The sequence below is a fragment of the Embiotoca jacksoni genome, unplaced genomic scaffold (genome assembly GCF_022577435.1).
Source record: "Embiotoca jacksoni isolate LCO1_2020_lvr unplaced genomic scaffold, fEmbJac1.0.p SCAF_9, whole genome shotgun sequence".
Classification (NCBI taxonomy): domain Eukaryota; kingdom Metazoa; phylum Chordata; class Actinopteri; family Embiotocidae; genus Embiotoca; species Embiotoca jacksoni.
In genome coordinates, this window is record NW_027185447.1 from 4956868 (window position 1) to 4974929 (window position 18062).

The following is an 18062-nucleotide window of genomic DNA, read 5'->3' on the forward strand; positions in this document are numbered from 1 at the left end:
AGCCGTCTATCTTCCGCCTAACAGCCAAGCAAAAGAGTGTAAAGCGCTCCTTGGATTTCTCCACACAAAACCTGCTTCTGGCAGTCACCGCGGGCCGAGCCGACTCCGATCCGAGAGGTAAACACTCCACACTTTAAACAATGGAAATGAATGCAGGGGGCTGTTTGAACGTGTCTGTTTACTCCCTCGCTCCGGAGGGCCTTGTTTACATCTAAATCCCCGGACTAAAGTGCGTGAGAGGCTGCGAGCACATCGGGAGTGAAGGAGAGGGAGGGATGCCTGACCTGGCCGGCTCTGTGTTGAAAATTACTGTCAAAGGACGAAATTAACTTTTTCTTGAAAGCTTTTTCCAAGTCTGTTCTGAAAGTACTGGAGAGTCTTAACTCGTCCGGGTCGTGGGTTTGGCATGTCGTTACTTCACCGCTTAACATTACTGCCAGCTCGCTAGCCAGGAAGCTAATCCGGCTAACGGTAAATTAGCCTGTCGCTCCATAGATTTCACTTCACTGCTTTTTTTCTTTTTTTTTTTTATAGCTTTTGAGCCGAAATGAGACCGAAATGCTGATATCCAGCGATAACCGAGCTGCTGTTTTACGTTGCTCAATCTCGCCCAGAATACCCTGCTTCCCTTCCCCCAAGATCCGTTATCAAACCCGTGCTGAGTCGCTGTAACACGTTAGATGTGTGTCACCCACTTTGCTGCCTATTTTTATCCCGGATCGGGCGGAATGCGACCATTTGTTTGTCACCCGGTCCGGTACCGGGTCTGGTACCGGGGCCGGCCGGCCGGCCTTCCCGTTAACCTTGTTTTCTATCCAGGTGCATATTTGCGAAGTCACATTTGAACTCCGGTGCCAGAAAACGTCTCTGATCTGGTGTTTGTTGACCGCAGTGATTACAAGTCACATGTTGAAATAAGCCTCCGTCGTGTGCATCATCGTCCCATTCAAAAGTTAGAGGATTTCTTTGACCTATCGGTGGGGACGCAAGTTTTTGGCAAGACGAAAACGCAAAGAATAAATATAGATGGTGATAAAACTGTCTTAAACCCCACTTGGACGAGGTCTGATTATCTGGCATTGCCCGGGTGGTGCACAACAATTTTAGGGAACTTATTTCCACCGTGCATTTTCTGCTTGGAAAATATATTATTACTCTGCCAAATGGCTGGGCCATCGCCATGTTTGTCTCCAATGGAGACATTGCGTTGGAGGAGACAAACATGGCGATGCATGTGGGAAATCCTCTGTCCAGTGTAGTACTGTGATCATTTTAAATTAGCATTCACAAGTATTTTGGAAGTTTTCCCAGAAGACATCAGACAGTGTAGTCCTCATCCTTCAAGATATCAAAAGGAAAAGGCTAATATTAGTAGAAAAGAGACATACTGTACATGTGTCTGTGTCAACCTTATGTCGTCAGTTATTATGAACCCAGTCATACAAAACTGCTTGTTGACTTGCAGTTTTCTTGGTTTAATGCCAACTCAGCCGGGCTTGTTCCCCTTTGTGTGTCCAGTGTTACTTCCCGATTTGCCACCAAGTATTCTCTACAGTTAGGGTGTTTGTCTGTTTGTCCCCTCATGCTAAAACTAAAGTATCTCCATCTACAGCAGTGGGACAAAAATATGCACAAAATATAAGCAAGAGGTCGTTTTAGATTATGTCTTTTTGAAGTTCGGTACAGGCATAATGGAGCCGTAGAAAAAGATACGACCAGTGAGAAAAGTGTATACTTAGGCAGGAGATGAAAAGAAGGATTTCAGTTGTTTACAGCATTAAAAAAACAAAAAAAACATGAAATCATATGGTGATAGGTGCAGCTGAAGTGTGCAGGCAGGCAGGGAGGAACCTTGGACCTAATCCAGTCACATCTCATGGCCTTTAGATCATGGCTGGCTTGTCTTCTAGCCTGCAAAGACAATTAAGTTTGTTATCAGGCCACAATCTCATGTAAATAAACTAAGTTGAGTGGCCAGTACTCGCTGTGCAGGTACATTTCTGCTTGGTTTAAGGAATGGGGCATAATCTGTAATGAATGCTAAGTAGAGACATCCACAAGTTTAGTGACGACTGCCTTGTACAGCTCTGCTATAGTATTGAACTACTAGAATATCAAAAGACACGCTTACGAAGACTCAAATTGAGAACTTGTGATACATTTTGAGTAATGCAATAGTTTTTTTCTTGATATCTGTTGAAAAGTTACAACAGTTTATTGCGTGGTCATTTTTTTTTTCTCCCCTGAAGATCAGTTGGCAAAGAGAACAAGGCATTAGTGTTGTCGTCCTTCACAAAAATATTGAACATAAACCACTTTTTCTTCACCGGTAGTCGCACATTATTTGTGTAAATTTAAAGAAATCTCAGACTCCTGTGATTACCGGCTGTGTTGAATGTATACCTTTTTAAATAAAGCAAAGATTAATTAATGCTATTTATATACTACCCACCCTGCTCCTGTGCCGAGGCATGGATCACTTTAAAGGGAGGTGATTGAATTTCACAAAGAGTGGGTAGGTTTTGCCATCAGTTTGACTTATGGCCCGCTGCACTGTTTGAAACACAGCCGGCTCTGTGAAATCAAATAGTTGCAATGAGATTGAAATGTGTTGTTCAGAAATTGGGCCCCAAAATCTGAGATCACTGAATGTCATCAAAGACTCTCTGAAGTCTGTGAACCACCAGCTCTGCTGTTCTGATCTGCTTTATTCAGCAAGAGTAGCCGATCATCCACGTGGACAAATTATTAACATTCACCTTCCAGTGTTTTGAATCGCATCCACCAAAGAGTGCCTCCAAATGTGTGCGGTGGATTTGGTTGCTGTCCACAATATTCTAACTTGTCAACATTGGTAATCACCAGGATTATTTAAAAGGCTAATAATGTTAGATAATAAGAAAATACAGTGTGATTGTGGATGTGGTGATTCGGTCTCAATTCAGTGCATGAATTGTGTTTGCACATTAGTTTTCTGCGGTTTGTTGTGTCACTTTGGCGTCTTGACATTTTGAGACTTTTGTTTGTCTCAGAATCTCTATGCCCACCTCTGGTAAAATGTGAAGATTACTTAAATAGCTTCTTTATATATTTATATATATATATATATATATATTTGATTTTATATTTAGATTATATATTTTATATATTCTGGACTTAAGATAAAAAAGTATTATTTAAAAAAAAAAAAAAGTAATGCGTGGACTGACTGTTTGGATACAGCCTTGTTTGTGTCACCATGTCTTCACATCCCATTAATCTCCCCTGCAGTATTAATGCAGATGGCTCGGCTTCCTGTTGGTAACTGAGTTTGTCGATGTTTCTTTTTCCTGTCGGGAACATTTTTAGACTGTATAACAATTTGGAGATTCCCTCCACCAGTACACAACTTTTGAGAGGTCAGCGGACATTTGCTTTCAGTAGCACTGAGGATGAGTAGCTTAATACCAGCACCTTCATCCTGTAAATACGTCGTCGCCTTGACAGCCAAAGATCCAAGGTATTACTCAGAGAAGAGTACCAAGTTATTGAGACACCATAGATGCTTGGCGACCTTGAACGCCTTATCTGCTTCCTGTTGATGTCGCTTTTATGTGTTCTGATATCGTTTCTACGGATTTATAGTGTGTACATGTGCTGCTGTTGTCATTGTTTGGTACTTCGTGTGAATCTCAACAGCAGTCAGCTAGAACTGAAATATAGATACGATTCCTTTGGTATAAATCTTTACTGAAACATTTATGTGACGAGATATTTGTTAGCAAAGTTACCTTTAGTACTAATTGCTTCTATAACTATGCAAGGCAGCGTGTAGAGCTGAAAAACAAGCAGAACATTAATCAGCTATTAATTGTTTGTCTGTTCTTGCAAAAACACCAACTCATTCTTTGTTTCTAGTTTCTCAAATGTGACAAATTTCTTCTCTTCTTTGCCTTTTGAATATTGAACTTAATATCTTTGGATTTCGGATCATTGATTGGACCAAACAACACATTTGGAAATGTTAATTTGAGGAAGTTGTTAAGAGTTTTTTTTCATTATTTATAGACATTTTATAGACCATTAATTGAGGAAATAATCAAAAGATGAACTAATAATGAAAATAATAGTTGCTGGGTCTCATTTTTCTGAAAGCATAATGTTCACTGAACTGCTGTCACTATAACTGCTCCACTGTGGCAAATATTGAATTCCTACATGTTTTGATAAGTATTAGAAAATACAATTTTTGGTAATTAATAACATATACTGTAAATATGGACAAAATGCGGGGAACGCAATTTTATCAGCCCCCGTTAGACGTAGTCTCATCTTGCGGGACACCGAAAGATACAATTATTTTCAGAATTGCATGTAATTCATTCAATCAAGCCTGATCACTAATGCATATTTTTTTTCTGTTTTTTCCTCTCTCACTCTACCTTTCTTCCCGTTTCTTGTTCAACTGTTTGTCCCATTCAACCCTCTTGCTTGCTTTCCTCCTTTCTCTTCCCCTCCAGTCTCTTATTCTCTCTCTCTCTCCTCAGATTGTGTTGTAACCAGGTTTCTAAATGAGTGACGGAGAGTGTGACTTCTTCTGCTTCTTCCGCTGCTGCTGAGTGCGCTGTCGACGCGCCTCACACAGCCGGGAAGGCAGCGTGTCTCTGAACAGCGACGCGAGGAGGTGGTGGGGAGAAACGGGGAGGCGGAGCTTCAATCGAGCCGTATCCGCTAATTGGACCCGTTGGATCCGACAGGTAGGCGGGTGGTCTACCTGTCCGGGTGCTTTGATTAAGTCGACTGGATGTCTGTGGACATGAACAGCCAGGCGTCGGACAGCAACGAGGAAGACTTCGGGGTGAACTCTGAAGAGGAGGACGATGAAGACGATGGAGGAGAGGAGGAGGATCAGGGCGACATAGTAGGCTACTATGAAGGAGTGGCCAGTGACGTGGAGCAACAGGGCGCTGACTCCTTCGACCCGGAGGAGTACCAGTTCACCTGTCTGACCTACAAAGAGAGCCAGCGGGTGCTGATAGAGGAGGTTAACACTGTGGCTGCTGCACTGAAGGTGAGTGTTGCCGGGGCTTTTCAGCATTGTCCAAACCCTGTGAATGATATAAAAGGTTAAGTTTAAAAATGATCAGTCAGCAAGAAAAAGGTGCTGATGAAGTGTGTTTTTCAAGTCGAATCATTTGGTAAGGATTGTTTTTGCTTTCAGACCCTTGCACATTGTTCATGGCCATGAAACGGGCGTTTCAAAGTAGGATCATTTCAGAAGCACCAAAAGTAAAACAGGCAGTTTGGTTCCTCCTCTTGGTCTCAGCAGGTTCAACTCGTGCTGTTGCCTCTTTCCCTCCGTGATTAATGATACTGTGATGAGCTGAATACACTTTTTGTAGTTGTTCTCACTGACGTATTTCTGCTTCTGTCATAAGAGGATAAGCTAAGACCTGAAACAGCCAATGGCAGCGGCTTCACCGCTGGTGTGTCCAAGTGGCACCACCTGTTGTTTGAGTGTGTTTTTGAAAAGTGCAGTCATGTGGTTGTGAAAAATGCCTGAATAGTTTGGTTGTCAGGACAAAATACAACATGGGGTACAGATGTGTTTTCAAATTTAGCCAGATTGTCTTAATATGATCTGAAACATGGTGGTCATTTTCAGGAAGGAGTGTGTGGTGTTGCTCAAAGATCTTGTTAAGCGTCTTTCACACACAGTAACACAAGGTCATTTATAGATGTACCAAAAGTACTCGTAATACTTGAACTGCAAGCGTACTACTACAAAATTACATGAGGTGTCGATGAGAAAAAATTGGCCAAGAAATGATCGATTCCCTCTTCCAATACAAAAAAAAGAAGCGTTTGTTTATTTTAACATTTAAGTTTGAGTTTATTCAAACTATTTACCCGTGTGTATGTCAAAAGAGTTTTTTGTTGACTTTTAGACAGAGGAGACCGGAGCCAGAATACAAGTTAAAGGGTTTAATCAGCAGTTGATTAAACTTGTACAAGAGGAGCGTTTTAACAATGCACCGACATCATGTGGTTACAGAGTAAAAGGCTCAGAGTATGAGCGTTTACAGTCAGCATTTATATGTCTCTTGTGGACGTGGTCCTCGTCGACTCAGACGATACATTTCTCTTCAGGCCGAGGCCTTGGCCTTCATAATTATCTCTTCGATATAGGGCCTGTTATTGACTACTTGATGAAAATAACAAGTTACACAGCAGTGAGCCATCTCTACACGGGCACAAAGAGCTGCTCAAGGACGTGTCTCCACGTATTTTACCATATAAAAATGAAATTCTTATAACAGTGTAGTCTTTGTTTAGGTGTATACCAATATGTTTGTGTTCATGGTTGCTCATTGTAGCTTAAGTTTATGGTTGTATGAAAAGGATTACCCAGAAATAATTATTACACCCAACATTGTAGTGTTCACACACACTATTAAAGCATTTTTACAGTAGAGCTGGAGGAAGCTAACTCACACGGATCACGAGCTTCTGTCATGTTGAATATGGCCTTTCATACTCCACACTGTTGTGTTTGTTGTGTCCTTCTTGATGGCGGCTGGTGAAAGAAGGAAATATTTCTAAGTCATTTTACTGGATTTGAATCTGTGACCTTCAGGCTTTTCTAACCTCTGTCTGACATTTTAGATGTCCGGCCTGTAGTGGGGGGTAATATGCCCTTTTAATCGCTCATCAGTGACTGAACTTAGAGTTTCCTCGACGGTGAATAAAAGCAGAAGGTTAATAATGCTTCCTCTTTATTTTGAAACGGTCTTGAATGTTTTGGATATGATCTTTTTAAAATACAGTTAAAGTTACCTATCTTTTTTTTTAATTGAGTACTGAAAGTTTTACTCTATATCACTGTCCAAACTGATGTCTTCAGATGGCTCATTATGTATTTTCTATTGATGTACCAAACCTAAGGATACTTAAACAGTATAAAACAGAAGAGCAAGCTCATCTTTAAATTTGAAACATCTTTTTTTTTGTATTTTTCAATCATTTTATTTGGTTGTAAAAATTGTAATTGCTACATTTTCTTCTGAAATAATCAGTCAGATATTAGGTCAGTTCCACTGAAGTGCCCGAGTCTCTTACAGCGTTTGACTTATTTTTCTGGCAGGTTACTTGTTCTGTAATGAGATCATCAGTAAGAAGGAAACCTTTGCAGGTTCGGGACCGAGAGGTGATTCCTGCTCATCAGCTTTTTATTCATTAAACAAACGAGAAACTGTGTCACTGCAGAGTGTTTGACTTTAACGGCACGCACCCATCTTTGAAGCATTGTTTCATTGGTTTATATTAAATATGACTGAAGCACATTTCAACCATCTCTCTGTTCTCTCTCTCTCTCTCAGGTTTTACCGGCAGTAGCAAAACTGATCCTGGTGCATCTTCACTGGCAGGTTACACAAATACTGGACAGGTATGTCTCCTCTGCTCCTTCACCATTCCTGTTTCTTGTCATGCTTGCAGTCTTTCTTTTTCATTACTTCTTCTCTGCTTGTTTATTGCCCTCCTCACTTCCCCATATTTACTGTAACCAATACAGCGTTGTTTTGAGGCCCATACCTATATTGCCAAGTTCAATAAAATTTGATGATAATATGGATTTCTGTAAACAAACTGTACCATTTACTCCTGATAAATGGACAAAAAAAGAACATTTTACAGTTGAAATAAAATACTGGCGGGTGTGTTTCTAAACAAATTTCAGTCATTTCTTCCAAACTAACGTTGGACAATTTATCAGCCAGGCTCCGAGTTGCACTTTTGTCTTCTCCAGTTCCTCATTTGACCCTTGGTGTTCTGTCCCTGTTTCCCACAGATATAAGTCCAACTCGTCCCTGCTCTTGTCGGACGCTCTGGTCCAGCCCAGCAGCTCCTGCAGATCAGTCCCTGTGAGTGTGGGTAGAATCTCTTTCTTGTGGCCTCGGGTTCACAGCTGTCGTCATCTTTGCAGCAACGTAACTTTAAGGTTGTAAAGCAGAAGAGAATCCACTAGTACTGTAACAGCTGTGAATTAGTTGATTGACATAACATAGATTGCAATTTTGATAATTAATCGGCTTTTTACATAACTTATTGAGATAATCATGTCAATTCAGTTTTATTTATATTGCACCAAATCGTAACATTTGTCATCGTAAAACACTTAACCACAGTGAGGTCAAGACCTAAAATGTTATAGCAAGAGACTCCACATGATTTTTCAGGTATCACTATGGTAACATGAGATGCCTTATTTATTTTATATATATGTATTAGTAGATTATAAAGAATAATCCCTTGCAGCAAAAATTTGACTTCTCAATAATAATAATAATAATAATAATAATAATAATAGTGATTTCCCCAGCATATTTTTGTTTTTCTATATATATATTGAGCTCTGTTTCTGGCCTCTCCGGGGCATCAAACATCCATTGGTGTGTTCATAATGTCTGTGTTTGTGTGTTTCAGGCCCCTCAGTCCCTCCAGTGTGGTGTGTGTCTACAGGTTGTACGGAGAGACTCCCTGCTGGCACTGCCCTGCCAGCACTCCTTCTGCAAAGCATGCTGGGAGCAGCACTGCACCGTGCTGGTCAAAGATGGCTTGGGAGTGGGTAAGCACAGTGTGTGTGTGTGTGTGTGTGTGTGTGTGTGTGTGTGTGTGTGTGTGTGTGTGTATCTCTGTAGTCCTCAAAACTGGTATTAGAGTGGGTGAGTCACACTTTGTTTGATCTGAGCTCCCAAAGGTCTCTTTATGCGTGTGTGTGTGTGTGTGTGTGTGTGTGTGTGTGTGTGTGTGTGTGTGTGTGTGTGTGTGTGTGTGTGTGTGTGTGTGTGTGTGTGTGCGTGCGCGCGTGCGTGACCGTGTCCAATCAGGACTTTGTGAAAATGTATTTTAGTCTCTGATTTTGTGCCAGAACAGCAGGTATGCAGTGGTTTGCCAGCTAATGATGCCATTTATACTGAAAGCACTGCAAATCCTAAACAGGTCCATGTTTATTTACGTGTTTCTGCATGTGTGTAAAATCCAAGAATGTCTCGGGACTGAAGATAAAAGAGGTGTAATATGAGGTTTTGATAACTCCCATCTGGTGTAAAGTTTAGCAGGCAGGCATGCTCCTGCGGCAGCCTCACGATTAACAGTGTGTGTCTGTGAAAGAGTGCGCTTGTGTCAGCAGGATAGCAGATGCGTGTGTGGGTGTGTACATGGATCAGTTTAAAGTTGCTGTGCAGTATAGTGTACGTGTGCGTGTGCGGTGAAGCGAGTACAGTTTACGAGACTCCCTTTGCTTCAGATGTGAGTGTGTGGGAGCACGAGTGACTTTTGTAGCGGGGTGTGTGAGCATGTTTGAATGCAGTGTCTCTGATGAAGTCAGTCCACATAACCGAGTCCTTCTGAGTCTAATAAGCGTCTCTGTCATCTGAATGACGGACAAGTTCCTGATGACAGATGACCTCAATCCAGTTTCTGGGTCACTGTAACGCTAAAATCCAGCCTGCTTAAACCAAACGCAACTAAACTGAAACTTCTCTTGTCACATGAATTTTAATTTAGATGATGGGGGTTGTGTAGTTGAGCATTTGTAAACAGACAAACAGAAGTTGCAGCCTTTGTAGCGCAGTGTGTTACTTGTCTCTTTTTAATAAAGTATTGTGTGTTTTTATGTTCAGGGATTTCATGTATGGCTCAGGACTGTTCCCTGCAGATGCCGGAAGACTTTGTCCTGCCGCTGCTGCCAGGAGAGGAGCTTAAGGACAAATACAGACGCTACCTCTTCAGAGACTATGTCGAGGTGTGTGTGTGTGTGTGTGTGTGTGTGTGTGTGTGTGTGTGTGTGTGTGTGTGTGTGTGTGTGTGTGTGTGAGGCGCGCAGGCTGTTTGCTCAAATGCTGCGTCCAAGTCTGCATGTATAGAAAACAATAAAAAGCAACTCGTTTATTCAACTTAACATGTCTGTGTAAATTCTGATATCGCAAATTAGACATTAATGTTTTCTTAAAGAATCATTCACTCAAGTGACAAAGAAATAAAATTGTCAGTTATAATTTCCCAGGTTCTGAGATTTCTATCTCCAGTGGAGGTGAATTGCAGTGCTCACAGCACTGGAAAAATGAAATTTAAAAATTCAACACTTCTTCCCAAAAATAGTCACCGTGAGTCTGGACAAACTACAGAACACAATATCATACAAGTTTTTATCAGAACATTTTGCAGTAGAGTGTCGGTCCAATGGATGTTTGTTTTTGTTTTCTTCAATGTCATATTTACGTGTATTTGTGTTTCTTAATCATCGTCTGTATCTGCGTCCTCCAGAGTCACTTCCAGTTGCAGTTGTGTCCGGGCGCAGACTGTCCCATCGTCATCAAGGTGCAGGAGCCTCGGGCACGAAGGGTGCAGTGTAGCCGCTGCAGTGAAGTCTTCTGGTAGGACACACGCATACAAACACAGTTATATGAACATGTCTCATAATAATATTGCACAATTTTACACAAACTACAACAGTAATTTGTTGAGCTATTTTCGGACTTGATTAAAAATATTTTAGTCAAACTGTTATTATGGTCAGATTTTCTTTTTTGCCTGCTGGCTGTGAAACAAGGTTGTATTCAGCTGCACTGACCGTAAATTATCCAGTTAAGAGGAAGTTGCATGCTGGGACAAAGAGCAAGGAAAAAATGAATGGATTATTCCTTTAGAAATTTCCTTTAAGATCGTCATTCTTTAGATGACTGTTTTTTCTTGTCCAGGCTCAAAATAAAATAGATGTTCACACATGGACACACAGATGACATTTTGTTTGAGTAAATGAAATGCTTCTTTTGCACACAAAATGACGTATTAATGTTACTTGTGTAGCCTTCAAATTGTTGCATATTTGCATGTTATCAGTTATTTCCTATTTAATCTGTAGACTGGTATTTTTTTTTTTTTTTTACCGTGTCTTGTTTTTATTCAGGGTCTTTGTTATGTCCCTGTAAACCTTTAAAGAAATCGGTGTCTGTAATTGTTGTCTCTCCCTCAGTTTTAAATGCCGTCAGATGTACCACGCACCCACAGACTGCGCAACGATTCGGAAATGGCTGACCAAATGTGCAGACGACTCCGAGACCGCAAACTACATCAGCGCACACACTAAAGATGTATGAAGGATCTGCACGTGAACACACACAAATACACATGCACACTGTAACCGCTGTTAATTTAATATGCTGGTATGCATACTTTGAACACTTGCATAATCACAGATAGGCTCACGGTTTGAAAAGAGAAATGATGAAACACAGAAGTTCCCAGTATTTTTAGTAACGAACTGCCATCACATTTGTGCAGTACAGATTGAAATGGGAAGTTAAGAGCTGTGTATTTCTCCCCTAGTGTCCCAAGTGCAATATCTGCATCGAGAAGAACGGAGGGTGCAATCACATGGTGAGTCAGAGCTGAAAATCACACTTTCCCAGAACACAGAAAAGTCTAAAAATATATATTATTCCCAGCGCTCAGGTCCTCAACCTTTAATACTTTGACTTGTGGTTAATCACTCCTGAGCACATATACAGTTTGTTATCCACATTTTTCATTATAGTTTTAAGTCTCTAAGCTGTGCAGTATGATCGTGTTAAATCACAGTGGTGTAGTATAAACACAGCTACTGAAAGTGTCAATTACTTGGTTGTTGTATCACTAATTTGACTTCCTCCTGTGTCTTTGCTTGTTTCAGCAATGCTCCAAGTGCAAACACGGTAAGTTAGTTGTCTCAAAGTTTCACACCTCCTGTATGATCCACTGAAGCAGAGTGTGAGGCACTTTGCAGCCACCCAGTGGCAATAATACATCACACAGAAAGTATTAAAGTATTAACCAGTCATAATTACAAGATAGAACAAACTGAACTCTGTGTCAAATGAGACTTTTGTTTCGAGTAATCCTGGAGTCTTTATCCTCTTTTTTGCATATCTTTGCTAAGAGTGAGAACAAACAGCCTTGAAGGAGCATAACGTCAAGTAAATAATATTCTGAAGCGACAGTTTGAGAATTGTTTTTCACTTTATGTCAACGAGGCCAACAAACAGTCCCACAAGTCATCAGCGTCTTCCTGTCAGTTAGATAATAAAAAAATATGGATAAATCAAACAGCTGTTTGTCATCTGGAGAAATAAAGCTATATTACCAACCACAGCTTCATCTCACCCAGTTTAGGCTGCTGTAGACTTCCGAATTGAGCTCACTATATAGGTTGTTCTGTGATACAAAACTTATAAACACCTGTCACCTGCCGTATCTACTGTGTAAAGCATGTAAATGTATATTTTGTGTCTTGAAAGACTTCTGCTGGATGTGTCTCGGAGACTGGAAGACTCACGGCAGCGAATACTACGAGTGCAGCCGCTACAAAGAAAACCCTGATATAGTCAACCAGAGCCAGCAGGCTCAGGCCAGAGAGGCCCTTAAGAAATACCTCTTCTACTTCGAGAGGGTGAGGGTTTTTGTTTTTTTTTCCCGGTTCAAAAGCTTGGTAAAACCATGTGATTAAAGTAACAGATAAAAAAAACAAAAAAACAATTGTCAATTTGTGTCCTTCAGAGTGTCTCTGCTTTATATGCTGTAAACTTAATATCACATAAGTGTTCAAAATGATTTCTTTATTTTGTCTTTTTAGACTAGAGGGACATTACAATGTAAAAGATTACCTTCCGCAATCTTGCATAAACATTTTTAGGTTCACTCGCATTTCAAAGGTTCTTTAAGACAAAAGGTGCCACATAATATCTAAAGTTTACTACTAGCACAGTTCAGAAAAGAAATAACGCAGTTTGTTCCATTTCATTCTTTTATATTCATAATTTGTGTCCTGTTTTGCACCAGTGGGAGAATCACAACAAGTCTCTGCAGTTGGAGGCTCAGACGTACCAGAGGATCCAGGAGAAGATCCAGGAAAGAGTAATGAACAATCTGGGAACCTGGATCGACTGGCAGTACCTGCATAACGCTGCAAAGCTACTGGCTAAGGTAGTGTCTGAACTGTGGTGGTAACTGCGTAGAAGTAGTGAGTTGTGTGAATTCAATATTAAAATTCCAAATAAAAAGTGGATGAACCGGTACACAGGAAACACCAAAAATATGAAATCATGGGATTCATTTTGGAAACTTTATATACTATTGAACTTTGAAATTGCTATTGTAAATAAGTAAATGTAATACAGTGAGCATACAGTCTCCAAGCTTCATTGTTGGCGTGTAACTCGCACTGATAACAGTGTTATGAAATGTTACTCATTCGTTAGCGCTCATTTGTGGAATTTGGATCACCAGAAGAGTCCATGTTTTACAAAACACTGCTCACCTGATTCACTTCCTCTTTTCTAATTGGAAGGTGTTAAAATTGAAGAACTGCCCTTTAATTTGCCTGTAAATCATGACTCTCATACAACATACTACTTCTAAGGTGTAATAGATCCAATAAGCATGTCAATAAATTGACAGTGTGCCTTTCTGAATTTTTATTGTCTTTTAATCTGAAATTCTCCAAACTGTCCCCAGTTAGTGCAACATCATGACTGCGTCTCGTCTTTTTGTTTCTAGTGTCGCTACACGCTGCAGTACACCTACCCTTACGCCTATTACATGGAGTCCGGTCCACGCAAGAAGCTGGTGAGAAACAAACTTCTTTCCTCTGCAGTTTTTTTTTAAATTTATTACAGAAAAATGGTCTAATAATACAGCAACCATATCAGCTGTGATGTGGTTTCTTCCTCACCCTCCTACAACTGATATTGAATCTTCACCCAGTTTGGTTGATTGTATCTTAAATCCTTTTTCCTTTGTAGGGGAGTGGAGGCGTTACCTTTGGCCTGATCTTTCTGTTTATGATCTGTCCTCTGCAGTTTGAGTACCAGCAGGCCCAGCTGGAAGCTGAGATAGAAAACCTGTCGTGGAAGGTGGAGCGAGCCGACAGCTACGAGAGAGGGGTGGTGGGAGGCGAGGGGGAGCTCAGCGCCAGCGACAGAGGGGTAAGAGAGCGTACTGACTTCAGTGTGCAAGTACATCAGGTCAATAAGAGGAGGGAAGGCTGTGCAAGATAATGGAGGCAGTGGAAGACAACCACAGGGATGCATAATGTATATGTGCATTTGCTGTGTTGGGTAAATTACATGTTAAGTGATGGGAGCTCACTGACCACAAACAGAATAGTCATCCATGTCTCCCTGCTAGAGTATTTATATGTTGTCCTACTGTTTACATACAGTGTGCCTTGAATTAAAAACTTGGCCAGTAAAACATTGCTTACGCTCATCACTGAAGTGCCCTTGAGCATGGCCCCATGAATACAACTTCTCCAGTGGAGCTGCTCACAAGCCAACACATCTAACTGTAGTTGTACAGGGCAACTTTCAAGTGTGAGCTTTGTCTTGCTACCCAGAGGTCGCCATCATGTTTTCTGGTGCAGGTGTAACGTTCCCACGTATAACTGACTACAGTGTGCATCCTTGCACGTGTAAGTCTGTGTTTGCATCCGTATGATCAGGGCTCAACTATATGAGCGGGACATTCACAGAAAATCTTTTTTTTGTTTTAGGTAGCTGAGTGGCGACAGATCACCTGACTTTTCATTTATTTCAGTTTTCATTTAAATTGTACTTTCTGTCTGAAGTGTCTTTTAGGCATAAGGGTGGATGTAGCTCCACAGGTTAAAAAGGTTTGATATTTCAGCCTCATATGTCAGAGTGGAGGCTTCTCCAGAGCAGCAGGCCTCATAGCGTCTACCTTTAGTCTGCACGAGGCGTTTTGGGGGCATCTGTAATGTGTAGCTACACAAAATAACCTGGGTTACACTCTTCAAATCTAAACTGCAAGAAAACTAACGATTTGTACTGTAATATCATTTTCATTTTGTACAAATTTATTTTATAAAGTGGATATTTTGGGGAAAGTGGGAGAATTTTGAACAATGTTCAGCCCTGACCAGGAATAAAGCTGTATTTGTTGAAACTATTTTCTGTGGTAGATTATTGCACATTTGGTGAAATAGAGCTCAATGACACAAAGAAAGAAGCTATCGGGCTGAGGATATACAGATAACAACTTTTATGAGGATCAATTCAATGCTGGTTTAGGAGGTTTCATGGAATTTGTTCACAGTAGGAAAACTATAGATTATCAGCAAACTTAATATGTGATAATAATTATTGCTGTTTTGTCTGTTTGTCTTCTTTTTTTTGTGCAGGATCTGGAGAATCAGATGCACATTGCTGAGCAGAGGCGACGTACACTGCTGAAGGATTTCCATGACACCTAAAGCTCCATTGCGACTGCAAAGCACCAGCATCTTCCTCCCTTCCTCCCTTCCTCCCTTCCTTCCTTCTTTCCTTCCTCCCTTCCTCCCTCCCTTCTTCCCTTCTTCCCTCCCTCTCTCCCTTCCTCCCTTCCTTCCTCTCTTCTTCCCTTCTTCCCTCCCTCTCTCCCTTCCTTCCTTCCTTCCTCCCTTCCTTCCTTCCTTGCCTCCTTCCCTCCTTCCTTTGCTTCCCTCCACGACCATCCCTCGGTGCAGTCATACTGACCCCTCCTTTTGCTTCTCTTCACTTGCTCATTTGTTCCCTTGTTTCTGTCTTTCCTTCCTTCCTTCCTCTGACTCTCATAATGCTGCAGGGTCACAGAATGGCACGATTGTATCACCCCTTCCTCTTCTCATCCTCACCTCATTGACATGTTTTGGCTTCAGAGCATTACATTTACGGGATTTACACTTGTTCCAACTTTTCAGATCTGATCATGTAGGTCCAATTTGGAAGTCGTATGTATGAAAAACTTTGGTTTGTTGTTATGTCACAGTAATCATTTAGACACTGACAAAAGCAACATGTTGCCTGTTGAAAAGAGTGAAAGAGTCAGAGCTGTTATTTATTTCTGTGATAGTGGAAACATCCCTGGAGAGGATGGAGATGCTTGTGTAATAAAGCAGATGAAGACGATTTTTTGTTTCTTAAAGGAGACGGTGCTGATAGTGGACCTGCATTTGTTGGTTTTACATTGACCATACTGACTTGCAGACAGTTGGTAGCTGCACTGACCACATCTGTGTGAACACATGCAAAGTTTAAATTTATCTTCCTCTCTTGAGCTGTAAGAGGTTAATACATTTAAAAAAAATAATTGCCGCACAGGTGGTGTAGTCGTTCTTGAAGGTAGCATGAAAGAAACTTAACCTCAGCTATTGTAAAACAGGAAACTGCCTAGTGGAGAATGATGCTTCTAGATGATACAGTAAGTGTCACTGCCACAGCTCTGGCTCTGTTTGAAAAAAAACCAGATATAACCTGATATGACCATGTGTGTGATAATTCCAATCATGGTAAAAAAAATTAAATACAGTGTGTTTGCAGTGAAAAACGGTGACCTCATAGTCCCACATACTTCTTAAAATTCTCATAAAATAAACATGTACACAAGATGTTAAAGCATATGATGAATGTGTGTTTAGATGGCAACTTCAGATTTGCTGCCAGTGTTTCACAATAAATACATCCTCCCTCTTTGTTTGGTTGTGTGCCAAACCCGGAGGCGCTCCATCCACTACTGCCAGCAAATCGTCATCATGGTCGAAGTAAAACTACTGAATCAGTCTCATTCTTGTCTCTTTATATTCTACAATGATTTCACGTAGATCCAAACCAGTGTGAGCCCTCCCCAATAAAAATCGAACATTTGCACCTCCACTGATCAGATGCTAAAGTTGTATTGGAGCAGCAAGTGTAATCTTAAACCATTGACACACGCACACACACACACACACACACTACAGCACCTCCCACCGACGTTGACATGGCATGCACATGCCAACACGCTCAAACACTCCGCTGCAGAGAATAAACGTTAACCGTTAATTTGTCTCCTCCCCCCCATCTCGTGCTCTCTTCTCTTTCTTTACCTTCATCTCTTCCTCACTTTATTTTGCTCTTTGTTTTCTCTTTTTTTTCCCCTTGCTGCTCACATGGTTCACTTTTCTTCTGGAAAATGGCTGTTGATAGATAGATCGTTTAAAAAAAAGAAAAAATGGAAAAAAATACCAAAAAAATTGCTGTAATTTTCAACGGTTGTACATTAATACAGAAATAGAGTTACTGAGAGAGTTTTTAAAACCGGACCCTGTCTCTGGTGTGTTAATTACACGCACACGCAAACATAAACACACACACACACACACACACAGACAACAGGTCAAACACTGATTGCACAGGATTTAGATCACTTTAAAAGGATTGGAGTTACGTCAAAGAAACACATTTGTATTAATGTATTTGTCTTCAAGGGCAATTATCTACCAAATTACAGCAGGAAATATGAGGCAACAGTGACCCCTCCTTAGCAAGAGGTTCATATGACACTTCTGAGACACAACATTTTCCATCAACAAAATCACCTGTTGCCTAATTTTTGTAGAACAAACTAACTTTTGGAGCTAAACGGAGTTGAAATGAATAAATACAACCTTGTTTTTGGAGACCCTGGCAGACACAATGACCATCATGAGCCTCATGTAACGGCATCAGACCACTTATTCATTACTGTAGTGAATGTAGGTATTAAAGCACTATTTTTTTGTAATGTTTGTGATTATATATATTGATAACAGAAGCAAAACTAAGGTCATTTACCATCTGACTTGCCACCCCTCTAACAAAAGTATTTAAGGGGCCACTCACTGATTATATTAGGACTTCAGATCTGTAAGTGACTGATAACAAGAAGCATGTACAAGCCCTGCATCTGTCACAAATTATTTGGTGCAATTCCAACAACCGTATTAAAAGTTAAAATTTCATGAAAGAAGTCCAAGTTCTTTAAATGTATAGAAAAATGATTGAATTTCAACAAAGTTATTCACAATAATTTGAACATTTCTCCCTCACTGCAGTGAACCCCCGGTAACCTCTGACATTATCAGATTGGCCCCTTAGTAGCTGCAGGTCCTGCTGTGTCTGCCACAGCCTAATATAGTCACGTGTAATAGTGTGCCAAGATAGTATTAACTGCTCCGCTGCTCTGCTTGACCTTATGTGTGTGTGTGACCCAGT

At 40.7% G+C, this 18062-nt stretch overlaps 1 protein-coding gene across 2 annotated transcripts; it reads left to right on the plus strand.

The window, feature by feature from the left end:
- On the plus strand, positions 1-17131 carry arih2 (ariadne homolog 2 (Drosophila)). Of its 2 annotated transcripts, none has more exons than XM_069140673.1 (15): positions 1-117; positions 4500-5050; positions 7359-7426; positions 7829-7907; positions 8464-8605; positions 9663-9784; positions 10306-10415; positions 11015-11132; positions 11368-11418; positions 11711-11732; positions 12315-12466; positions 12856-12999; positions 13573-13641; positions 13875-14000; positions 15215-17131. In XM_069140673.1, exons 2-15 carry the CDS (start codon positions 4784-4786, stop codon positions 15284-15286), a joined length of 1542 nt encoding a protein of 513 aa, XP_068996774.1. In that variant the 5' UTR covers positions 1-117; positions 4500-4783; the 3' UTR covers positions 15287-17131. The 2 variants fall into 2 exon arrangements, with proteins under 2 accessions (XP_068996774.1, XP_068996775.1); XM_069140674.1 differs by having other exon boundaries at positions 7829-7901.
- Positions 17132-18062: the final 931 nt, after the last annotated feature.

Coding starts and splice junctions, on each gene's coding strand:
- arih2 (XM_069140673.1), top strand. CDS start 4,784: ATGTCTGTGGACATGAACAGCCAGGCGTCGGACAGCAACGAGGAAGAC. Junction 8,606..9,662: donor CAAAGATGGCTTGGGAGTGG/GTAAGCACAGTG, acceptor TTTTATGTTCAG/GGATTTCATGTATGGCTCAG. Junction 9,785..10,305: donor TCTTCAGAGACTATGTCGAG/GTGTGTGTGTGT, acceptor TGCGTCCTCCAG/AGTCACTTCCAGTTGCAGTT.